General features: G+C 46.6%; 1 protein-coding gene across 8 annotated transcripts in view; it reads left to right on the forward strand.

The window, feature by feature from the left end:
* The first annotated feature begins 1,294 nt into the window (after window positions 1-1,294).
* khdrbs2 (KH domain containing, RNA binding, signal transduction associated 2) overlaps window positions 1,295-19,768 on the forward strand; it is a 337,966-nt gene continuing 319,492 nt past the window's right edge. For 5 of the 8 annotated variants that reach the window (XR_013547249.1, XR_013547247.1, XR_013547248.1 and 2 more), the window contains exon 1: window positions 1,295-1,618. Coding sequence is in view for 4 of the 8 variants with exons in the window: in XM_078399014.1 (XP_078255140.1) it covers window positions 1,528-1,618 (91 nt within the window). In the remaining 4 variants the exon portion in view is untranslated. The remainder of the gene's footprint in view (window positions 1,619-19,768) is intronic. The other 3 variants (XM_078399016.1, XM_078399015.1, XM_078399017.1) reach the window with 2 other exon arrangements.

Raw genomic sequence — 19,768 nt, forward strand, 5'->3', positions numbered from 1 at the left:
GAAACGGTCGGGGATACACACACACACACACACACACACACACAAAGTGCTGGAGTAACCCAGCGGGTCAGGCAGCATCTCTGGAGAACATGGAGAGGGGGCGTTTCGGGTCGGGACTCTTCTTCAGAAGCAGGGCAAACGCGCATCTGCAGTTCCTTGTATTTGGTTGAAACGTGGAAACTGGTCTCCGGCGATTTGATCTGGAGCAAGGTGCCACTTACTCTCTGTCTTCCCACTCGGTCATTGCAAAGAGGCATTACAGGAAAGAGTGCCAACTCTTCCCCAAATCCAATCGCCTTTGACTTATGCACGTTCCCCATTTGATTCCCAAAGTTGCATTTCCAATAAGGCAGAGATGCTGAACCGTCTAATTTGTTTTTAAAAAATCAGTGTCCTGCGTATTTTCTGGGTGATATTTGAGATATTAACCTTATGAATAATCGAATCTTATAATGCCCGCTTAACGCGAATGCACTGCGTTATAATGTCACGCACAGTGCTTCAGCAGAGTGCCGTGGACACACATTTATCATTCGATCACACATTTGTGTGGGGGAGACATTACAGGGACATACTCCCGGCGTGGCGACGCCAGCCTCGCCTTGCGCTCAATGTATGTGGAATGTGGTGCCCGCAACACTAATGGCAATTAAAATGTGAAAATGACCGAGCTAAATATCCCAAGTGACCACATTGCCCGAGTCTAAAGGGTATAGATCAGCATTTTTCAGGCATATCAATTATGCACCAACTTGTACCGGGGTTATAGCGAAGCCCGGAGCAACTTTGCAATGCATCCATGTTCATGGCAACCGGCAAGCAATAGGCACGTTTTGTAACCGCTGCCTTATAACCGTTTTAATTTTACTTTTCTGAGCCCGCCACCAATGGAAGGAAGGGGGAAACATTTCGGTTTTGCAAAGGAAGATTTAAAAAAAGGTGTGCAAAATATTTTAAAAGACGACTTGGAAAATAGACGGGATGGCACAAGGAACTGCCGATATGTAAGAAGGTTTTACACCAAGGGTAGGCACACAATGCTGGAGTAACTCAGCGGGACAGGCAGCATCTCTGGAGAGAAGGAGTGGGTGTTGTTTCGGGTCGAGACCCTTCATCAGACCCATCCCTTCTCTCCAGAGATGCTGCCTGTCCCGCTGAGTTACTCCAGCATTTTGTGCCTTATCCTCACGGCACGGTACACGGTACAGCAGGAACTGCCACTGCTCTGACACTGATTCTGAGCGACAAGGAGGGAAACCAATAACTATTTGAATCTGCTTCCGGATGGTCCCACGTTTGCCAATGACCGAGGGGTGAAGGCGGGCTGTGACTGGAAGCTGGCGGAGCGAGTGAGCTGGGATGCACTGTGTGTGTGTGTGTGTGTAGTCAGTGCACTTTGCTGCAGACGCGAAGCGACTCAATCAGATGTGGCGTGTGCTCAGTGAGGCAGAGATAGGTTTTAACTTTGAAAACGTAACATATATCTATTGAAATCCGCATTGCAAAATAAAACCAACAAAAAAAATAATGCAGAAAGAGAAATATTTGCCAGAGCTGATGGCAGAGAAAGACACGCTCGATGCATCTTTTGTTCACGCCGCCCGTCTGCTGTCGGAAGGTAAGTTGTGCTGTTGTGGGATGAACATGTCCGTGCGAGGAGCAGTTTAGTTGTTGCCTTGTTGGGCTGTCACTGTAAAATCGGGCGGCGTTTACGAATAAACAGCAAACAAAACCTCCCCTTCGGGTGACCTACAAACTCGTGGAGGTTCTTGTGTGTTTATTGTTGCTTTGAGTTCTGCGGGCGACGTGTGTCGGAGAGGGAGGGCTCGTATATCATCTTTGTGCATGTTTTGGTCGAATTGTTCCAGCGGCAAATGTAACAGCTGTTGCTGCAGTTAAAGTGAGCACTCGTGGCCCAGGAACTGCAAGCAGCGGCCAGCTGTTAACACTGCGTGTGTAGTTACATGCACTGGCGGGAGTCATCATTGAGATATATGGGCATGTATCTGCAGGTATATGTGTCTGGTCTGGCTAAGCATATATCCGTATAACATATGTCCCCTCTGTCCAGGCAGATGTGTCTGTGTGTGTATGTGGGAGTGTGAATGTACACACACACAGAAAAAAACACCTCGCTGAATGCGTGTGTATTTGCCATGTGTGTATATGGTGTATGTGTACCTCTATGAACATGCCAGTGGCTATATACATAGCAAACACGTGCGCCGCTGCGTCTCGTATTGTACACCCCACCTGTGCAGTTTAAGAAAATAACTGCAGATGCTGGTACAAATCGAAGGTATTTATTCACAAAATGCTGGAGTAACTCAGCAGGTCAGGCAGCATCTCAGGAGAGAAGGAATGGGTGCCGTTTCGGGTCGAGACCCTTCTTTAGACTGTGCAGTTCCTGGCTTCATACACTCTGTGAAGGAGGGTTTCGCTGCTACAGATGCATTGTACCCTCTGGTTCAACCCCCCCTCCCATTCCCCGTCTGGCCCGCTGTAGTGGATCAACTCGGGTACCTTCCACCGTGGGTGAGAGCAGTCAGTTCTCGGTCGGTTCGGCGGGTCCCCCAACCCCTCCCCTCCCCTCCCCCGGGGGTCCTGCCTCAACCCGCCCCGGCGCTGGAGTCCTGTTCCCGTGCTACAGAGGGCAGCAGCGGGACGCGCAAAGCAAAGGTGGAGCGGTCAGCGTCGGAGAACCAACGGGCAACCTCGTCCCTTCCACCACCAACCCCCCTCGTCTCCCCTCCAAACCAACGATGCACGTTGAATCCCCTCCCTCCACTTGCACGATTGCTGCACACCGGCTTAGCATTTGCAAAGTGTCGGACCGAGGGAAGGAATAAAGGAACAGTGGGATGGACTCCTCCCGCAGCCAAGACCAAGTAGTGATGAATTCCTGGAGAGCAGGTAGGGCGCAGCGATTTGCATTCCGCTTGCCTGTCGGCTGGGGCACGTTTCTGGGGCGCCCTGTCCCATCAATGAAGTTGTGGTTGTGGGGGTAAATTAGCCGTTTAAAGGCGAACTGGAGGCACTAGGCAAATTTTTTTTAAAAGGACTTAAAAATTCTACCAGTATTGAAGGAGACCAACGAGAAAGACGGAGCAGGCGGAGCTCTTTACTACAACGAGACCAATTAAAGCTGGTTTAGTGCCACGGAGTTCTCCACTGGCATTTTGCCTGCCCTCAACTATATTAAAGCGCACTCTATTAGCCTGCATGAACCTTTGTCTTGTTACATCGGAGGGATTACATTTTAACACGGACTGAATAATTGGAAGGTATTCTTCATCCCAGCTGCGTTTTGAATATCGCTGCGATAAATATTTATTTTCTAGTTTTAAATGCGTTGGGTTTGAAATATTTAAAAAAAACCTACTGTAAAATCTTTTCCGATGCATTGCCATTCAGTGTTGGCAGTGTTGTGGGGAGATTAAATCTCTTTGCTGGCGATAAGGTTGCATGTTGGATGGGAATAAGAAAGTAAACGAGCACTTTCTCTTGTGGCTCGATAGCAAGCTGTCGTCTGCGTGTGTGTGTGAGGTGTTCACGTGGCTTCAGGTAAATAGTATAATCGTTGCCAATGTACTTTTAAAAATAAAACCATGCAACCATACAACATCTTATGGTACAACTGTAAATAAAAACTGCAGATGCTGGAAATCTGGATTTTTAATGTTGCAAAAACTCGACATGTTAGATAGCATCGGTGGGGAGTGAAATTAAGTAATATTTTGAAGCGACCTGACTCACTCGGAGGTATTTATTCACAAAATGCTGGAGTAACTCAGCAGGTCAGGCAGCATCTCAGGAGAGAAGGGCCTGTCTGAAGAAGGGTCTCTACCCGAAACGTCACCCATTCCTTCTCTCCTGAGATGCTGCCTGACCTGCTGAGTTACTCCAACATTTTGTGAATAAATGCCTTCGATTTGTACCAGCATCTGCAGTTATTTTCTTATACTGACTCACTCGGCTTCTCTTTCCGCAGATACTGCCCAATTTGCAAGGTCCTTCTGTTTAAAAATAAATACTGGTGATGTGGTATTTGTGAAGCTTGATGTTTAGCAGAGTTGAAATGAGATGGACTGGAAGAGTGAACGGGTGACATTTAGCTGTTTATTGAGCTGGTACTCGGAGACAAGAGTTCCTGGATGATTTTGGACAGGGACCCGTTGTAGAAGCCACAACAGCCCCGGGCTGTCTTTAGGGACTACTGCGCGCAGGGAAAGCAATTGCAAGTCTTCTCGGCAAATCATTAATGAGACATTCTAAACCAGAATATGAGACACATTGAGAACTGGAGTCTAAATTTATGGTTTCCCGTTTAACTCCATCTACTGCCAGAATTTCTTCTGAATAACAGCTATTATTATCCCAAAAAATCCAGGAAATAAATGGGTCTGCTTCTGAGCTCTTCGGTGACTTTGTTATTTGTTTTATATATTCTGCTGTGTGGACCTGGAGCAGAATTAGACCATTCGGCCCATCGAGTCTCCTCTGCCATTTAATCATGGCTGATATATTTTGCCCCCTCAACCCCATTCTTCAGCTGGTAACCTTTGATGTCCTTACTAATTAATAATCTATCAATCCTGCTTTAAAATACCCGGTGGCTTTCACAGCCATCCACAGCCATCTGGCAATGAATTCCACAGATTCACCATCCTCTGGCTAAAGAAATGCCTCCTCATCTCCATTCTAAAGGTATGTCTTTTTAATCTAAGGCTGTGCCCACTGGTCCTTGACTCTTTCAATACTGGAAACATCACATCCACTCTATCTAGGCCTTTCAGTATTTTGTAGATTTCAATGAGATCTTCCCCCATCCCTCTAAACTCCGGCGAGCACATACATGCCCAGAGCCATCAAGCTCTCCACATATGTTAACACCATCATTCTCGTAAACCTCCTGTGGGCCCTCTCCAGTGTCAGCCCATCCTCAAATAAGGGACCCAGAACTGCTCACAATATTCTAAATGCAGCCTGACCAGTGCCTTATAAAGCCTCAGCATTCCATCCTTTTTTATTCTAGTCTCTGTGAAATGAATGCTAACATTGTATTTGCCTTCTTTACAACTGAGTCAACCTGCAAATTAACCTTTGGGGAATCCTGCACCAGCACTCCAAACTTCCTTTACACCCTCAATTTCTGAATCCTCTCCCCGTTTACAAAATGGTCTACGCCTTTATTCCTACCACCAAAGTGCGTGACAGTACGCTTTGCCACACTGTATTCCAGTTGCCACTTCTTTGCCCACTCCCCGAGCCTGTCCAAATCTTTCTGCAGGGTCCCTGCTCCCTCAACACTATCTGCCCCTCCACCTATTTTTGTATCATCCACGAACTTGGCCACAGAGCCGACCATCCAAATTAAGACTTGCTGGTGGAAGTGGTCAGCAATAATGTTTGAAGAATTGGTGAGAAAATATGTTGGCGTATTTGAATGTTATAAACAGTTCCAGTCACCTTCAACGAAAGGATGTGGAGACGGGAGGGACTGCTGCAGGGAAGATTCAAAAGGATGATTTCTGAACTGAATGTTGAATTGTCTGGAATGACTGAAGAGGTTTACTTCTCCAGGAAGTTGAAGGCTAAAGGGGACGTGACGTTGCTAGGGAGTTGGATAGGGTAGAGGCAAGCAAGTTTCCTCTCACTGGGGATGACCAGAAGTCAGGGTGATAAAGTAACATTGTCATTCATAAATCCACTTGGGATCTCCTAACAAATGAACAGGAGAGTGTGGAATGTCCTCGGTGATTGGAAGAATGGGGGTAAGTGATATGGATCTTATTGAAACATATAAAATTCTTAAGGGGTTGGAGAGGCTAGATGCGGGAAGATTGTTCCCGATGTTGGGGGAGTCCAGAACCAGGGGTCACAGCTTAAGGATAAGGGGGAAGTCTTTTAGGACCGAGATGAGAAAACATTTCTTCACACAGAGAGTGGTGAGTCTGTGGAATTCTCTGTCACAGAAGGTGGTTGAGGCCAGTTCATTGACTATATTTAAGAGGGAGTTAGATGTGGCCCTTGTGGCTAAAGGGATCAGGGGGTATGGAGAGAAGGCAGGTACAGGATACTGAGTTGGTTGATCAGCCATGATCATATTGAATGGCGGTGCAGGCTCGAAGGGCTGAATGGCCTACTCCTGCACCTATTTTCTATGTTTCTACGTTTCTATAGTTCAGGAATAGCCGGGGGCATACCTTAGGCAGAAAGCAACTGAGGGATGTTGAGGGGGATAAACTAGTAGGTGGAGGCACACCTGGAACATGAGCACAGCCAAAGTGTAGCTGCGTAACTTGTCGATATTCAGCTGGTGTTTGTAGTGATTCAGTACTGATAGGTAAAGCTTCCTCCTCGAGAAACCAGTCTGTTTGTTACCTGCTCGAATCTTGCCTCTAATCTGTTGCATGTTGTTTCAATTCACCTTCGAGCTGAGAAGCCAGCTCTTGTGCCCATCAGCCGAGGTTCTGTTCCCTGTAAAATGTGTTGGCTCCCTGACAGGACACAGTGCACAGGAGGTCAAATGATATTCTCTTCCGTCCAGGCAGTCACCCATAAATGAATGTAAGTGGGTTTGTTGGATAGGTTATTCCGCATCAGTGACCTCTCCGTAACGGATGAATGGGCAGAAGGTGCGAGATATTGCCCCGGTCACTTTACAGCACACATCTCCCCCTCTGGACTGAACTGATGGTGACTGGTACCATAACTAAGCACTGTGCCCAATTGTGGGTTGCAGTCCAACAAAACCTACCGTGCCACTCCCTGGAAGGGTCTATCACGGTGGGGGGGTGACCTTAGCCTGAGGGTTTAAACCACCTTCTGTGACTTTAAAAGATCCAGTAGCACTACTTTGAATGAAGAACCACAGAGTTTAGTTTAGAGGTACAGTGTGGAAACAGGCCCTTTGGCCCAATGAGTCTGTGCTGACCAATGATCACCTGTACACTAGTTCTATCCTAGCGACAATTTACCTACAAACCAGTATGTCTTTGATTGGGTGTGGGAGGAAACCGGAGCACCCAGAGAAAACCCATGTGGTCATGGGGAGAACGTACAAACTCCACATAAACAGCACCCGAGGTCAGGATCGAACCTAGGTCTCTGCTGCTATAAGGCAGCAACTCTACCACTGCGCCACCATGTTGCCCTCTCTGCTAAACATATAAGATTATTAAGGGGTTGGACACGTTAGAGGCAGGAAACATGTTCCCAATGTTAGGGGAGTCCAGAACCAGGGGCCACAGTTTAAGAATAAGGGGCAGGCCATTTAAAACGGAGATGAGGAAAAACTTTTTCAGTCAGAGAGTTGTGAATCTGTGGAATTCTCTGCCTCAGAAGGCAGTGGTGGCCAATTCTCTGAATGCATTCAAGAGAGAGCTAGATAGAGCTCTTAAGGATAGCGGAGTCAGGGGGTATGGGGAGAAGGCAGGAACAGGGTACTGATTGAGAATGATCAGCCATGATCACATTGAATGGTGGTGCTGGCTCGAAGGGGCGAATGGCCTCCTCCTGCACCTATTGTCTATCCTGAGCATTATTTATATCGCAAACAATGTCATTTTATAAAAAATGATGTGAGAATCAGCCTCGCATTGCTGCCTGTGGAAGCTTGCTGGGTACAAATTGGTTGCATCAATTCCTGCTTTGAAACAGTGACTCGGTTTCAAAAGCACTTAGTTGGCTCTGGGAGACTCGGGAATGTTGAAAGGTACTATATTTATCCACGTCTACGCTTGAAATCAATTGTCAGGCATGGACTTATCAGCTGTAAAGTAAGAGCAAATGCTGTTGATGCTGGAAACCTGAAGCAAACCAAAAGGCCAGACAGTGGTGCTTACGTGGAAGTGATGAAGTCGATGCTGAGTCAGGAGGCTGTAATGTGCCGAGTCAGAAAGCAATGTGCGATTCCTTCAGCTTGCATTGTGCTCTGTGGGAGCAGTGCAGGGAACCAACAGTGTGGGTCGACAGTGGGAGTGAGGCAAGGAAATAAAGGGAGGTGTGGTTGAAAGCTCAGACGTGCTTGCAGACTGAATGGAGATGCTCTGAAAAGCATTTCCAACTGATTTACATCCTGCGATATCCTTCGACAAACTTTCTCACCGTGCACAACCATCAATTTTCATGTCATTCCTACCAATCACACACTGATATTTTATATATCACAAATAACAGAGGTCTCAGCACTGATCCTTGCAGAACACCACTGGTGACAGGCCTCCAGTCACGAAAACAGCTCCACCACTACTGTCTGCTATGACAAAGCCAGTTTTGGATCCAGATAATCAACTCAGTGTGGATCACACGTGAATTAATCTTCTGATCCAGCCGACAATGAGGGACCTTGTTAAATGCTTCACTAAAGTCCATGTAGATAGCATCCACTGCCCAACCCTCATCAATCACCTTTACCACTCCCTTAAAAAACTCAATCAAATTTGTGAGGAGTGGCACAGTGGTAGACAATAGACAATAGGTACAGGAGGAGGCCATTCGGCCCTTCGAGCCAGCACCGCCATTCAATGTGATCATGGCTGATCATTCTCAATCAGTACCCCGTTCCTGCCTTCTCCCCATACCCCCTGACTCCGCTATCCTTAAGAGCTCGATCCAGCTCTCTCTTGAATGCATTCAGAGAATTGGCCTCCACTGCCTTCTGAGGCAGAGAATTCCACAGATTCACAACTCTCTGACTGAAAAAGTTTTTCCTCATCTCCGTTTTAAATGGTCTGCCCCTTATTCTTAAACTTATTCCTCCCGCATCCCCAAAGAGCCGTCCAGGGAGCAAGTGAGCAATGACGTTCTCCCTGGTTAGTAATGCAGCTCCCACATCTGGATAGGCCTGGACAGAGTGGATGTGGAGAGGATATTTCCACTCGTGGGAGAGTCTAGGACTAGAGGCCATGGCCATGGAATAAAAGGATGCACCTTTAGAAAGGAGATGAGGCGGAATTTCTTCAGTCAGAGGGTGGTGAATCTGTGGAATTCATTGCCCCAGAAGGCTGTTGAGGCCGTCAATGGATATTTTAAAGATAGTTTGATAGATCCTTGATTAGTACGGGGTGTCAGGGGATATGGGCAGTAGAATGGGGTTGAGAGGGAAAGATAGATCAGCTATGATAGAATAGCGGAGTAGACTTGATGGGCTGAATGGCCTAATTCTCCTCCTAGAATTTATGAATTTAGGAATCTCTTTTACATTCCACTACATCACGTCTGAAACAGCTATCCTCTGGAGTCCTGAGCTGCCAGTCCTGCGCTTGGGGAGAAGGCAGGCACAGGTTACTGATTGTAGATGATCAGCCATGATCACAATGAATGGCGGTGCTGGCTCTATGTTTCTCCCAACAAATTTCTGTAATGGCTGCAATGTTGAAATTCCATGTACTAATGCACGCTCTCAGCTCATCTGCTTTACCCATTACACCTTGCATTAAAATAAATACAATTCAAACCATAAGCACCTAATTTAGTCACCACTCAACCTCTGCCTCTACCTGGCAAGTCATGTTTATTAAATTTGTCCTGGTAATTTAATCCTATAAGGTGTGATCTAATCATGGTCAGCTTCTGCTGTATCCCTTCCTTTCATTTTGTGCACGATACATGCAGATTATTTAAAATGATTATATGTAATGAAATTGACTCATTCCTCCAAATGGGGCAGCCTTGGGGAACAGGAAATTAAATTGAAATAGTTTCATTGAAAATTCAGCCAAACTCTTATTTGTTTTTCTTAGTATTGTGCAAGGCATTTTCTGGATGTGCGATTGCATATTATTTTTGCTGGCATCAATCAAACGTTATTGCGAAATAATTAGTTTTTTTTTGCTAAATCTGAATTCTTGCTATGATTAATATTGTGAGTTTGTGATTGTTTCAGAACAAGTAATTAAATGGGTTTTTTTAATCACTGTTGACAATATTGTACTGTTCTTGAATGATGAGGTGAGGTGTCTTTAACGATGCTCCACTTGTTGCAGAGGATAGTCACCGCCAAGTGGCACTTTGGCTCACTGCTGGTGCCCTCACTGTTGGAAGGTCTGGGGCTTCCATCTCACTTAAACCCCCCCCACAGTATGGTTCCCTGGCAGATGGGTAGCAGTGCTATATTGTCGGATGTGCTGTCTATCAGTTCTCCTTCCCATTCCTACACAGATCTTTCTGTCCTCGGTCTCCTCCATTGTCAGAGCGAGGCTAAACGCAAATTGGAGGAACAGCATCTCGTATTTCGCTTGGGCAGCTTACCTGTGGTATGAATATTGATTTCTCTCACTTCAAGTCTCCCTGGCATCTCCCTCTATCCCTCCCCCACCCAAGTCGCACCAGCTTCTCGTTTCCACCCAACAAACAGGTAACAATGGCCTGTTTCCTTTATCATTGCTACTTTTTTGCATATCTTTCATTCATTATTCTTTATCTCTCTACATCATCGTCGAAATCTCTCGTTTCCCTTATCCACGACTTGTCCGAAGACTTGACCTGAAGCATCACCTATTCCTTCTTTCCAGAGATGCTGCCTGGCCCGCTGAGTTACTCCAGCTTTTTGGGTCTATCTTCAGATAAAGTATTCAGATAAATGTAAATCCACCCTTCGCTGGGTGGATATAAATGACGGGCCATGGTAGTTATCTTTCTACTCTTGTAACCAGATCCCTGGCCCATTGATATGAGAGATATGAGATCGTATTCCATCATACGAGTTAAATGTTTAAATTCAGTTAATTAACTCTGACGTAAAATTCGTAGCCTGATTCAGTAACAATAAGCAGGAAAATAATAGATTGTGATACAGCTGTCTAGTTCCCTCATGTGCTTCAAGAAAATAAATCTGCCACCATTGTCCGGTCCAGCCCATCTCATCTCCCACGTGGGGCAGTATCGTGGTCTGCTTTACCTAGAATAACCGATAATTTATTGTGCATTTATTTGATGTGTTTTTGCATTAATGTCCGCTTGCAGCTACAACAAGGAAGAATTTCCTTGTTCCGGTCCTGGCACATATGGTAGTTAAATACTCTTGACTCTTTTTAATAGGAACCTGAGGGGTAACTTTTTTTTATACAAAGGGTGGTGGCTGTATGGAACGAGCTGCAGGAGGAGGTAGTTGAGGCAGGTACTATTGCAATGTTTGAGCAACATTTAGACAGGTATATGGTTACTGAACTGAACTAAACTGAACTGGATAGGAAAGGTTTAGTGACATGGGCCAAATGCAGGAGGCGGGACTAATGCAGATGGGACATTTTGGTCGGTGTGGGTGAATTGGGCCAAAGGGCCTGTTTCCATGCCTTATGACTCTATGATTCAATGACTCTGTATGATTCTTGAAAATGGAATCAAAACTACATCAGATGTTGTGGCGAGAGGGCGTTAAGTTTCTCTGGAAAGGTGAATTATACGTGTGTTTCTTTGACCATCTTAAGATGGGAAAGTGATGCTGCTCGTGATGATATTGTGATTATTTCAGTCGACTGCACAGGAGAAGTTATGCAGAGATCGTTAAATAATCTTGAGAGCCGACCATTGTTGATGTTGGAAGCTGAATCCATCCACACAATGGCCGATACTCCCATAGTGAGAATAGCTCACCCTGCCACAATCCAACTCCGAATATAAATGAGGCCTAATCGGTTTCTGTCCGTGCTGACTGTATTCCTGCCTCAAGTGTTCTCACTGCAAGAAAGTAAGCGACTTTGATCCTAATTTCTCCCTCCCATCCGAAACTTAACCGATGCAGGCTTGAAGTTTGTCATTTGATGTTTCTTCCCAACACCTCCCATCCTTTTTTTCAGCGTGTCGGAAAGGATTCAACCCCTTACTAATATCAGTCCGTGAGGATTAGTGGAGGAAGATCTTGTTTAGAATTACCGCTTGATGATTTGTCAGTAATTATTACTCTGTTCATGTTATATCATCAGCTTATAATTGGTTTAGACTCAGACAGTGTTGATAAACTGTGTAATTTGTTTCCTTGGTCCTAGATTATTTTATCTTTTATTACTTTTGACATGCATCTCCTTGGATGAATAGGTGAAATGAGTTTATGGTTGTCATCTAGTTGTGAAGCTTCGTCAGTGCTAAGTATTGGGTTGACACAGTGGCAGCAGTCGGGTTAAACGGGAGTAAGTTTGAGGCCCACACTGCAGACTTAAGCACGTACTTTAGACTGGTGCTTCAGGATATGATTTTCAAAAGATATTCAATCACTCTGCAACTATGCTTTGAATTCCCCTTGCAGCTTGTACGCACTGTTGGAAAGCAAGTCAGCCCGGCATCTGAAATGCCGCATTTATCTTTGCTTCCTTTATAGGATCCTTGAAATTAGATGATTTAGGACCCACAAACATTGCTTGCTGTTAATTTTAAATTAGTTACTGCATCTCACTTATTGAGTATTCCACAGAGATCTGGCAATGCTCTCTGAAATCAAGCAGGTTGTGCTGATCGACGGTTTTCAATGAGGAAGGTAGAAATGTAGGTGAAGAGTTGGCCATGCCATTCCTTCCTCTGATTCCTTTAGTCACAGAGACGTAGCATGGAAACAGACCCTTCTACCCAACTCGCCCTTGCCGATTAAGATGTCCATCCAACTGAGTCCCAATTGCCCGCATTCCTTTGTTTCTCCGGCATCCAAGGAAAACTTCCACTCCTGTTTTGTGGGCTCTGTGGTGGCTCATGTGGGCAATGTTATCCTCGCACATGGGGCAGGTGGTTTGTGGCAGAGTGGCTGGGAGTGGAATGTTGGTTTTGTCGTTTAAACTAGATCTCCATTTTCTTTGGACTCATGAACACGAGGTGCCATCTTCAATGCTCTTCACCAATTTCACGTGACAAAAATTCCTAGGAGCCAGTAGGAGGGGGCACGGCAATTTTCCACAGAGGCTTTGACGACATCCTTTAATCTTTACCTCCGTCTGCTTGGCCCCTCTTCCAATGAGAGAGCTGGGCATTGAGTATCTGTTTGGGGCGCACAAAGAATACGACTTGCCCTACCAAAAACCGGCTGAGTGTAATTGGGATTTCAGTGCTGAGTATATTGGTCTGGGGAGAGGATACTGATCTTGGTTTGTTTATCCTGCCCGTGGGTTAGGAGGATTTTGCAGAGCACGTGTTGGTGGTATGTTTCCGGTGCCTGGAGGTGGCCGCTGTAGATGGCTTCTATGTCTTAAGCACTCAGGAGTACTCTTTACCACTTTGCCACTGTGGAAAGAAGTTGCCTCGTAACCAAGTTGGAAATGAAGAGGTCCAGAGAGGATAGAAGGCTGGAAGGGGCTGCTCCACTTCTTCAACTTGCAGGGTCTGTCCAAATATTTCAGGAGTAGCTTACAAGGAAAAACTGAAAATCAAAACTGTAGATGCTAGAATCTGAAATACTCAGCAGGTCAGGCCGCAACAATGGGAAGAGAAACAGGTTAATCCAAGACACTGTGTAATAACAAGGAACTGCAGATGCTAGAGGGATTCAGATCCGAATTATCCGAATTGTCACTTATCCATGTTCTCCAGGGATGCTGCCTGACTCATTGAGTTCCTCCAGTACTTTGTGTCTGTCTTTAATCCGAAACATTAGCCAAGTTTCTCTTTCCACAGATGCTGCGTGATTTGCTCAGTGTTTTCTAGCATTCTGTTATATTTGCTCACTTTGCACAGATTTCCTGGAAAATGGAAAATAATCCTTTTTTTTCTAATCAGGCTGTGATTATTCCATGGTCAGCTCCCAGCCCCCTTCTCCAGCTGCCTGACTGGAGATCCACGTCTTCACTGAAGCAGCCCTTTCATCAGCTGTTTGGATGTGTTGTGCTGCATCTCTCTGTGACTCCCAAGACAGCACAGCTGAGATTAGTAGCCCAGCTGGCAGGCCCAGTGGTAACAGTGAGCAGAGCTGCTGCCTAACAGATCTGGGGAACAAGATGCAGTCCTGAATTTCAGTGCTGTCTGTGTGCAACTTGCACATTCTTCTCCATCATCATCCCAAAGGCATAGGATTTGGTAGGTTAATAGGCCGCTGCAAATTACCCCTAGTGCAGGTGAATGGTAAAATCTGGGGGATGTTGTGAGAAGAATAGGATTAGTTTAGCTTGGAGATACAGTGTGGAAACAGGCCCTTTGGCCCACTGAGTCCATGGCAGCCAGTGTTAGGAATGCTGGGAGTTGGCAAAGACCAAAGAGCTGAATGGCCTGATGTAATATGTATAGATGCTTGTTAAAGCTTACTTACTGGACCAAGCTTGTGGCTGCCGCACCTAATAATTTATTCTGTCAATTTTTGCTTAGTGTCGATTTTTATCTTTCATGCACCAAAGATGCATCTCGGAGCACTTTTGTATTACACTAAAAGAAGGATATGTCTGCAAATTGTTGTTTTGGTTTACTCTGGCCTAGTTTGGCAGTAAACCTAAACTGAGCAGACTGATGAAAAGCAGGTTATTGGACTGTGCAGGTAAACAATGGTCTTTCTTACACCTAAATCCCAAAGGCATGCAAGTTGGTAGGTTAATTTAGTTTATTGTCACGTGTACCGATGTACAGCCATCTTGAATTATTTGCATGATGATAAGGGAATAACGTTTAGTGCACGGTAAAGTCCAGTAAAGTCTGGTTAAAGATCGTCCGAAGGTCTCCAATGAGGTAGATGGTTGCTCAGGACCACTGTTTAGTTGATGATAGGATGGGTGGGTGGGGGAGGGGAGGGGGGGGGGGGGGGGGGGCTGTAGTGGATAAGTCAAGACGGTTGATGTTGGTGTAGCAGTTGGAAATGAAGCGGTCGAGAGAGAGGGTAGATGGCCGGGAGGAGCTGCTCAGCTTCTTTAACTTGCAGGGTCTGAACCAAATCTTTCACGAGACAAAGTAGCTGCTTACAAGGAAGAAAATGAAAATCAAAACTGTAGATGCTAGAATGTGAAATACTCAGCACGTCAGGCAGCATCAATGGGAAGAGAAAGGGGTTGATCCAAAATATTATGTGATGGCAAGGAACCATAGATGCTGGTTGATACCAAAGATAAGACACAAAATGCGGGAGTATCTCAGCGGGGCAGCGGTCGGTGCCTTGGGTTTGACATTTCCACACTGGTTTCTAAATACCTCTGGTTCTACCTCCTGCTGCAACATCCACTACTTATACCGTTGCCCGCGATCAGCATATTCCTCCCATTACCATCAGCTGGAGAGCTGTCCTGAGCAACCATCTACCTCATTGGGGACCTTCGGACGATCTTTAATCGGACTTTACTGGACTTTACCGTGCACTAAACGTTATTCTCTTATCATCATCCAAATAATCCAAGATGGCGCCCAACCCAGGCGACTCTTTGTGTGCTAGTCACAGAAGAGGATCTGCAATCACACATTACAATCGCTCCACTGATTGTAATCATGTATTGTCTTTCCGCTGACTGGGGAGCACACAACAAAAGCTTTTCACTGTACCTCGGTACAGGTGACAACAAACTAAACCCAAACTCATGTACCTGTACACTGTGGATAGTTCATCACTATTGGCTGCGGCTCGCTGGCAGTCTGTTTGTCCTTTGTCCCTTGTCCTTTTTGTTTGTGTGTTGGTGTTGGGGTGTTTTGTTTTGGTTGTGTATGTGTGGGGGGGGGGGGTGTATGTGGGGGGGGGTGGGGGAAATCTTTCTTTTTTAGGTCTCTTCCGCGCGGCCTTCCATCGCCCGGTGCGGCTCGGCCACGGGACTGAACAGTGCCCGGTGCGGCTCGGCCGCGGGGCCTTCCATCGCCTGGTGCGGCTCGGCCACGGGACTGAACAGCGCCCGGTGCGGCTCGGCCGCGGGGTCTTCCATCGCCCGGCACCGCTCGGCCGCGGGACTGAACAGCGCCCGGTGCGGCTCGGCCGCGGGGTCTTCCATCGCCCGGCGCGGCTCGGCCACGGGACTGAACAGCACCCGGTACGGCCGCGGGGCCTTCCATCGCCCGGCGCGGCTCGGCCGCGGGGCCTTCCATCGCCCGGTGCGGCTCGGCCACGGGGCCTTCCATCGCCCGGTGCGGCTCGGCCGCGGGACTGAACAGCACCCGGTACGGCCGCGGGGCCTTCCATCGCCCGGTGCGGCTCGGCCACGGGGCCTTCCATCGCCCGGTGCGGCTCGGCCGCGGGACTGAACAGCACCCGGTACGGCCGCGGGGCCTTCCATCGCCCGGTGCGGCTCGGCCACGGGGCCTTCCATCGCCCGGTGCGGCTCGGCCGCGGGACTGAACAGCGCCCGGTGCGGCTCGGCCGCGGGGCCTTCCATCGCCCGGTGCGGCCGCGGGGCCTTCCATCGCCTGGTGCGGCTCGGCCGCAGGGCCTTCCATCGCCCGGTGCGGCTCGGCCATGGGACTGAACAGTGCCCGGTGCGGCTCAGCCGCGGGACTTTCCATCGCCCGGTGCGGCTCGGCCGCTTGGACTTTCCATCTCCTTGCGGGGGCTGTGTGGGTCGGACGCCTCGTTAGGGGTCGAGTTGTCTGTACGTGGGAGGGGCATGGGGGAAGCGAGAAGGGAAGTTTTTGGCCTCCATCACAGTGAGGGGGTGTTTGGAGTCACTGTGATGGATGTTTGTGTTGGGGTTGTGTCTTGTGTTTTTGTACTGCTGGCTAAGTAATCTCGTTCCGTAAGGAATGACAAATAAAGCTATTTTGGATTTTTGGATTTTGGATTTGTGATCACGTACAATCTTCCCACTGACTGGATAGCACGTAACAAAAGCTGTTCACTGTACGTCGGTACATGTGACAACAAATGTACAAACTAAATTACTCTACCAACTTGCATGTCTTTGGGATTTCGGTGTAAGAAAGGCCATTGTTTACCTGCATAGTTCAATAACCTGCAGATTCGGCTTTGGCTTACTGCCAGTTCAGGCCAGAGTAAACCAAAACTGCACCAATTTGCACATATCCTTCTTTTAGTGATAAAAAAAAAAGTGCTGCTGGTGATATCTCTGGAGCACAGAAGATAAAAATTGACACTAAGCCATAAAATAATTTATTAGGTGAAACAGCCGCAAGCTTGGTCCAGCGAGAACGTTTTAACAAGCATCTTTACATATTTATTACATCACAGATGGAGGCAATGTCTTTGGGTCTTTGCCAACTCCCAGCAGAGAAACTCCATCAATCCCAATCCTCGTCTCCTTATTTTCCCACTGCCACTTGCTTTCTCTCACATGCCCATCATTTGCCCTTTGATTATTTTGCTTGTTACCTACTCTAAATGTACGTTACAGTTGTCAAACAAACCAACCAGGGAATTATTAGAGAATGCTGGAGAGGTTTTATGGAGGAAATTCTAGAGCAGAGGGCATGGCCAGCAGTGGCAAAAAGATTAAATTTAACGAGAAGACACTTGGATTTTTCAGGCAGGGTGAGCGTGAGTTAACGAGACAAGCTTATGAGGCTGAAATTGGACAAGGCAACAGAAACAAGTGCATTTTCATGTCATAAACCTCATGCCTGCAAGTGGTGTGGGGAATTTGTGCCTGTGATGGCTGGATTTCTGGTCGCTTGAGGCAAGGGGAAAGGAAGGAGGCGACCACCAATGGTAACAGTGAATGTCCCCAGGAGGGAGTCAACCAGCAGAGAACCAGCATATAGACTTGATGGACCAAATGGCCTGTTTCAATGCTGTATCTTTCGATCAATCAATCAATCAACCATCACGTAGTGGGTGACGCAGCCGATAGAGCTGCTACCTCACTGCACCAGAGACCCGGGTTTGATCCTGACCATTGGTGCTGTCCGTGTGGAGTTTGCATGCTCTCCCTGTAACCGCGTGGGTTTCCCCCAGCTGCTCCAGTTGCCTCCCACACCGCAATGATGAGCAGGTTTGCAGGTTAATTGGCCTCTTAAATTGCCGCATGTGTGTAGCGAGCGGATGCTAAAGTCGGATAACATAGAACTAGCGAGAATGGGTCATTGATGGTTGGCGTGGGCCAAAAGGCCTGTTTCCATGCTGCCGTTTTTGATCAACATGGGATTGATCTACGTAAAGATCACGCAAATTCAGAAGCACAAATAGGTAAGTTTTGCCTTTGCACTGTTTAACTGCTATGTTGATTTCATGATCAACTTCATTTCAAAAATTAATGCCAACTGTAATCTAAATACTAACTGTGCATCTTCTTGCTGGCAGTAAACTAATTGCCTGCTGGAAACAAAATGCTTCTGCAAGCTGAGGCTCTAACAGAAAGGCTGTCATATTGATGTTTTCTCCTCTCGGAATGTTAATTGTATTAACACAGTTGATTAAAATGAGTACAGTTGTAATGTTTGTGTCTGACTTCATCTTTGAATAACTCTGTCAAGAGGAATTAGCACATTTCACTTGAGTTGTACGGTAATTCCGTGTCAATTAACCTAGAGCAAGACTGATACATTCTGCGGTTAGGGTATATGAAGTGGGGAATTTGCATATCATAAACCTTATGTGCATGATGGAAATTTGATCCTCTATATGCGAATATGGTCCAGTAATTCTAATCTGGGTTCTGAGTTGGCACACCCCTTCTCCCATCTATACATAGCGCCCTGGTGCAAAACACAGCAGGGAAAGGGTCAAGTCAGCCAGCATCTGCAGTTCCTTCCTACATGTTTCAGGCTGGAGTCTGTGCTTTATATAATCCTCCATAGATAGACAAGAAAAGCTGGAGTAACATCAGCGGGACAGGCAGCTTCTCGGGAGAGAATATTGCCATATTGCCTTTTGCCTACCTGTGTCTCCTGTTCTTTCCACTAATGGGAGTAGTGTCGCTCTTGTTATCCTGCCAAAACCCATCATGGTCTTGCATGTTTCTTGATCCTTGCTCCATGGAGAACAAATCCAGCATCTCCACTCCCTTAAAAGCAGGACTTGGCATTCACCACTTTGTTAGATAATGGCCAATCTTGGACCACTTTCCTGCACTAACATCCAAAAGGCCACCCATTTCCATCTTGAATGTACACTTTTCATCTCTGTCCTGAAAGGCCAATCCCTTTCTCTGAGATTTGTAACCCTTGATTCAGGACACCTCCACCAAGAGAAATTTCAACCTCGCTTCTCCCCAGTCAAAGCCTTGTGAGAACTTAGTGAAGGTCACCTCGCATTCTTCTAAATTATGAAAGTGAAGACCAAATCTGTTCACTGCTCCCCGGGCACCTAAGTAATCGATCAGATGAACCTTCACTGCACTCCCTCACTTGCATGCCTATCCTAGACAATATCCCAGGTGCATGAGTCTTACCTTATGAATATAGTCATATAATTGCTGAGATTTCTTTTTTACTCTTGCACTCAAATTCACTTGCAATTAAGGTTTAGAGGGATATGGTCAAACATGGGGAAATGAACAAGCTTAGATGGACACTTGGTCGGCATAGACAGGTTTGGTCAAAGGGCCGGTTTCCATGCTGTATGACTCTATGACTCTAAAGGCCATTGTATCATTTGCCTTAAAAATAACACCCGTAATAAAAGATAAGACCTGTAATAAAAACAGAAAATGGTCGGAATCCTTTGCAAATCAGCCAGCCTCTTAGGGGAGTGAATTGGTGTTAAAGTTTTAGAAACATAGAAAATAGGTGCAGGAGTGGGCCATTCGGCCCATCGAGCCAGCACTGCCATTCAATATGATCATGGCTGATCATCCAGAATCATTACCCCGTTCCTGTTTTCTCCCCGTATCCCTTGATTCCGTTACTCCTACGAGCTCTATCTAACTCTCTCTTGAAAACATTCCGTGGCAGAGAATTCCACAGATTCACAACTCTCTAGGTGAAAGAGTTTTTC

The sequence above is a fragment of the Rhinoraja longicauda genome, chromosome 5 (genome assembly GCF_053455715.1).
Source record: "Rhinoraja longicauda isolate Sanriku21f chromosome 5, sRhiLon1.1, whole genome shotgun sequence".
NCBI lineage: Eukaryota > Metazoa > Chordata > Chondrichthyes > Rajiformes > Arhynchobatidae > Rhinoraja > Rhinoraja longicauda.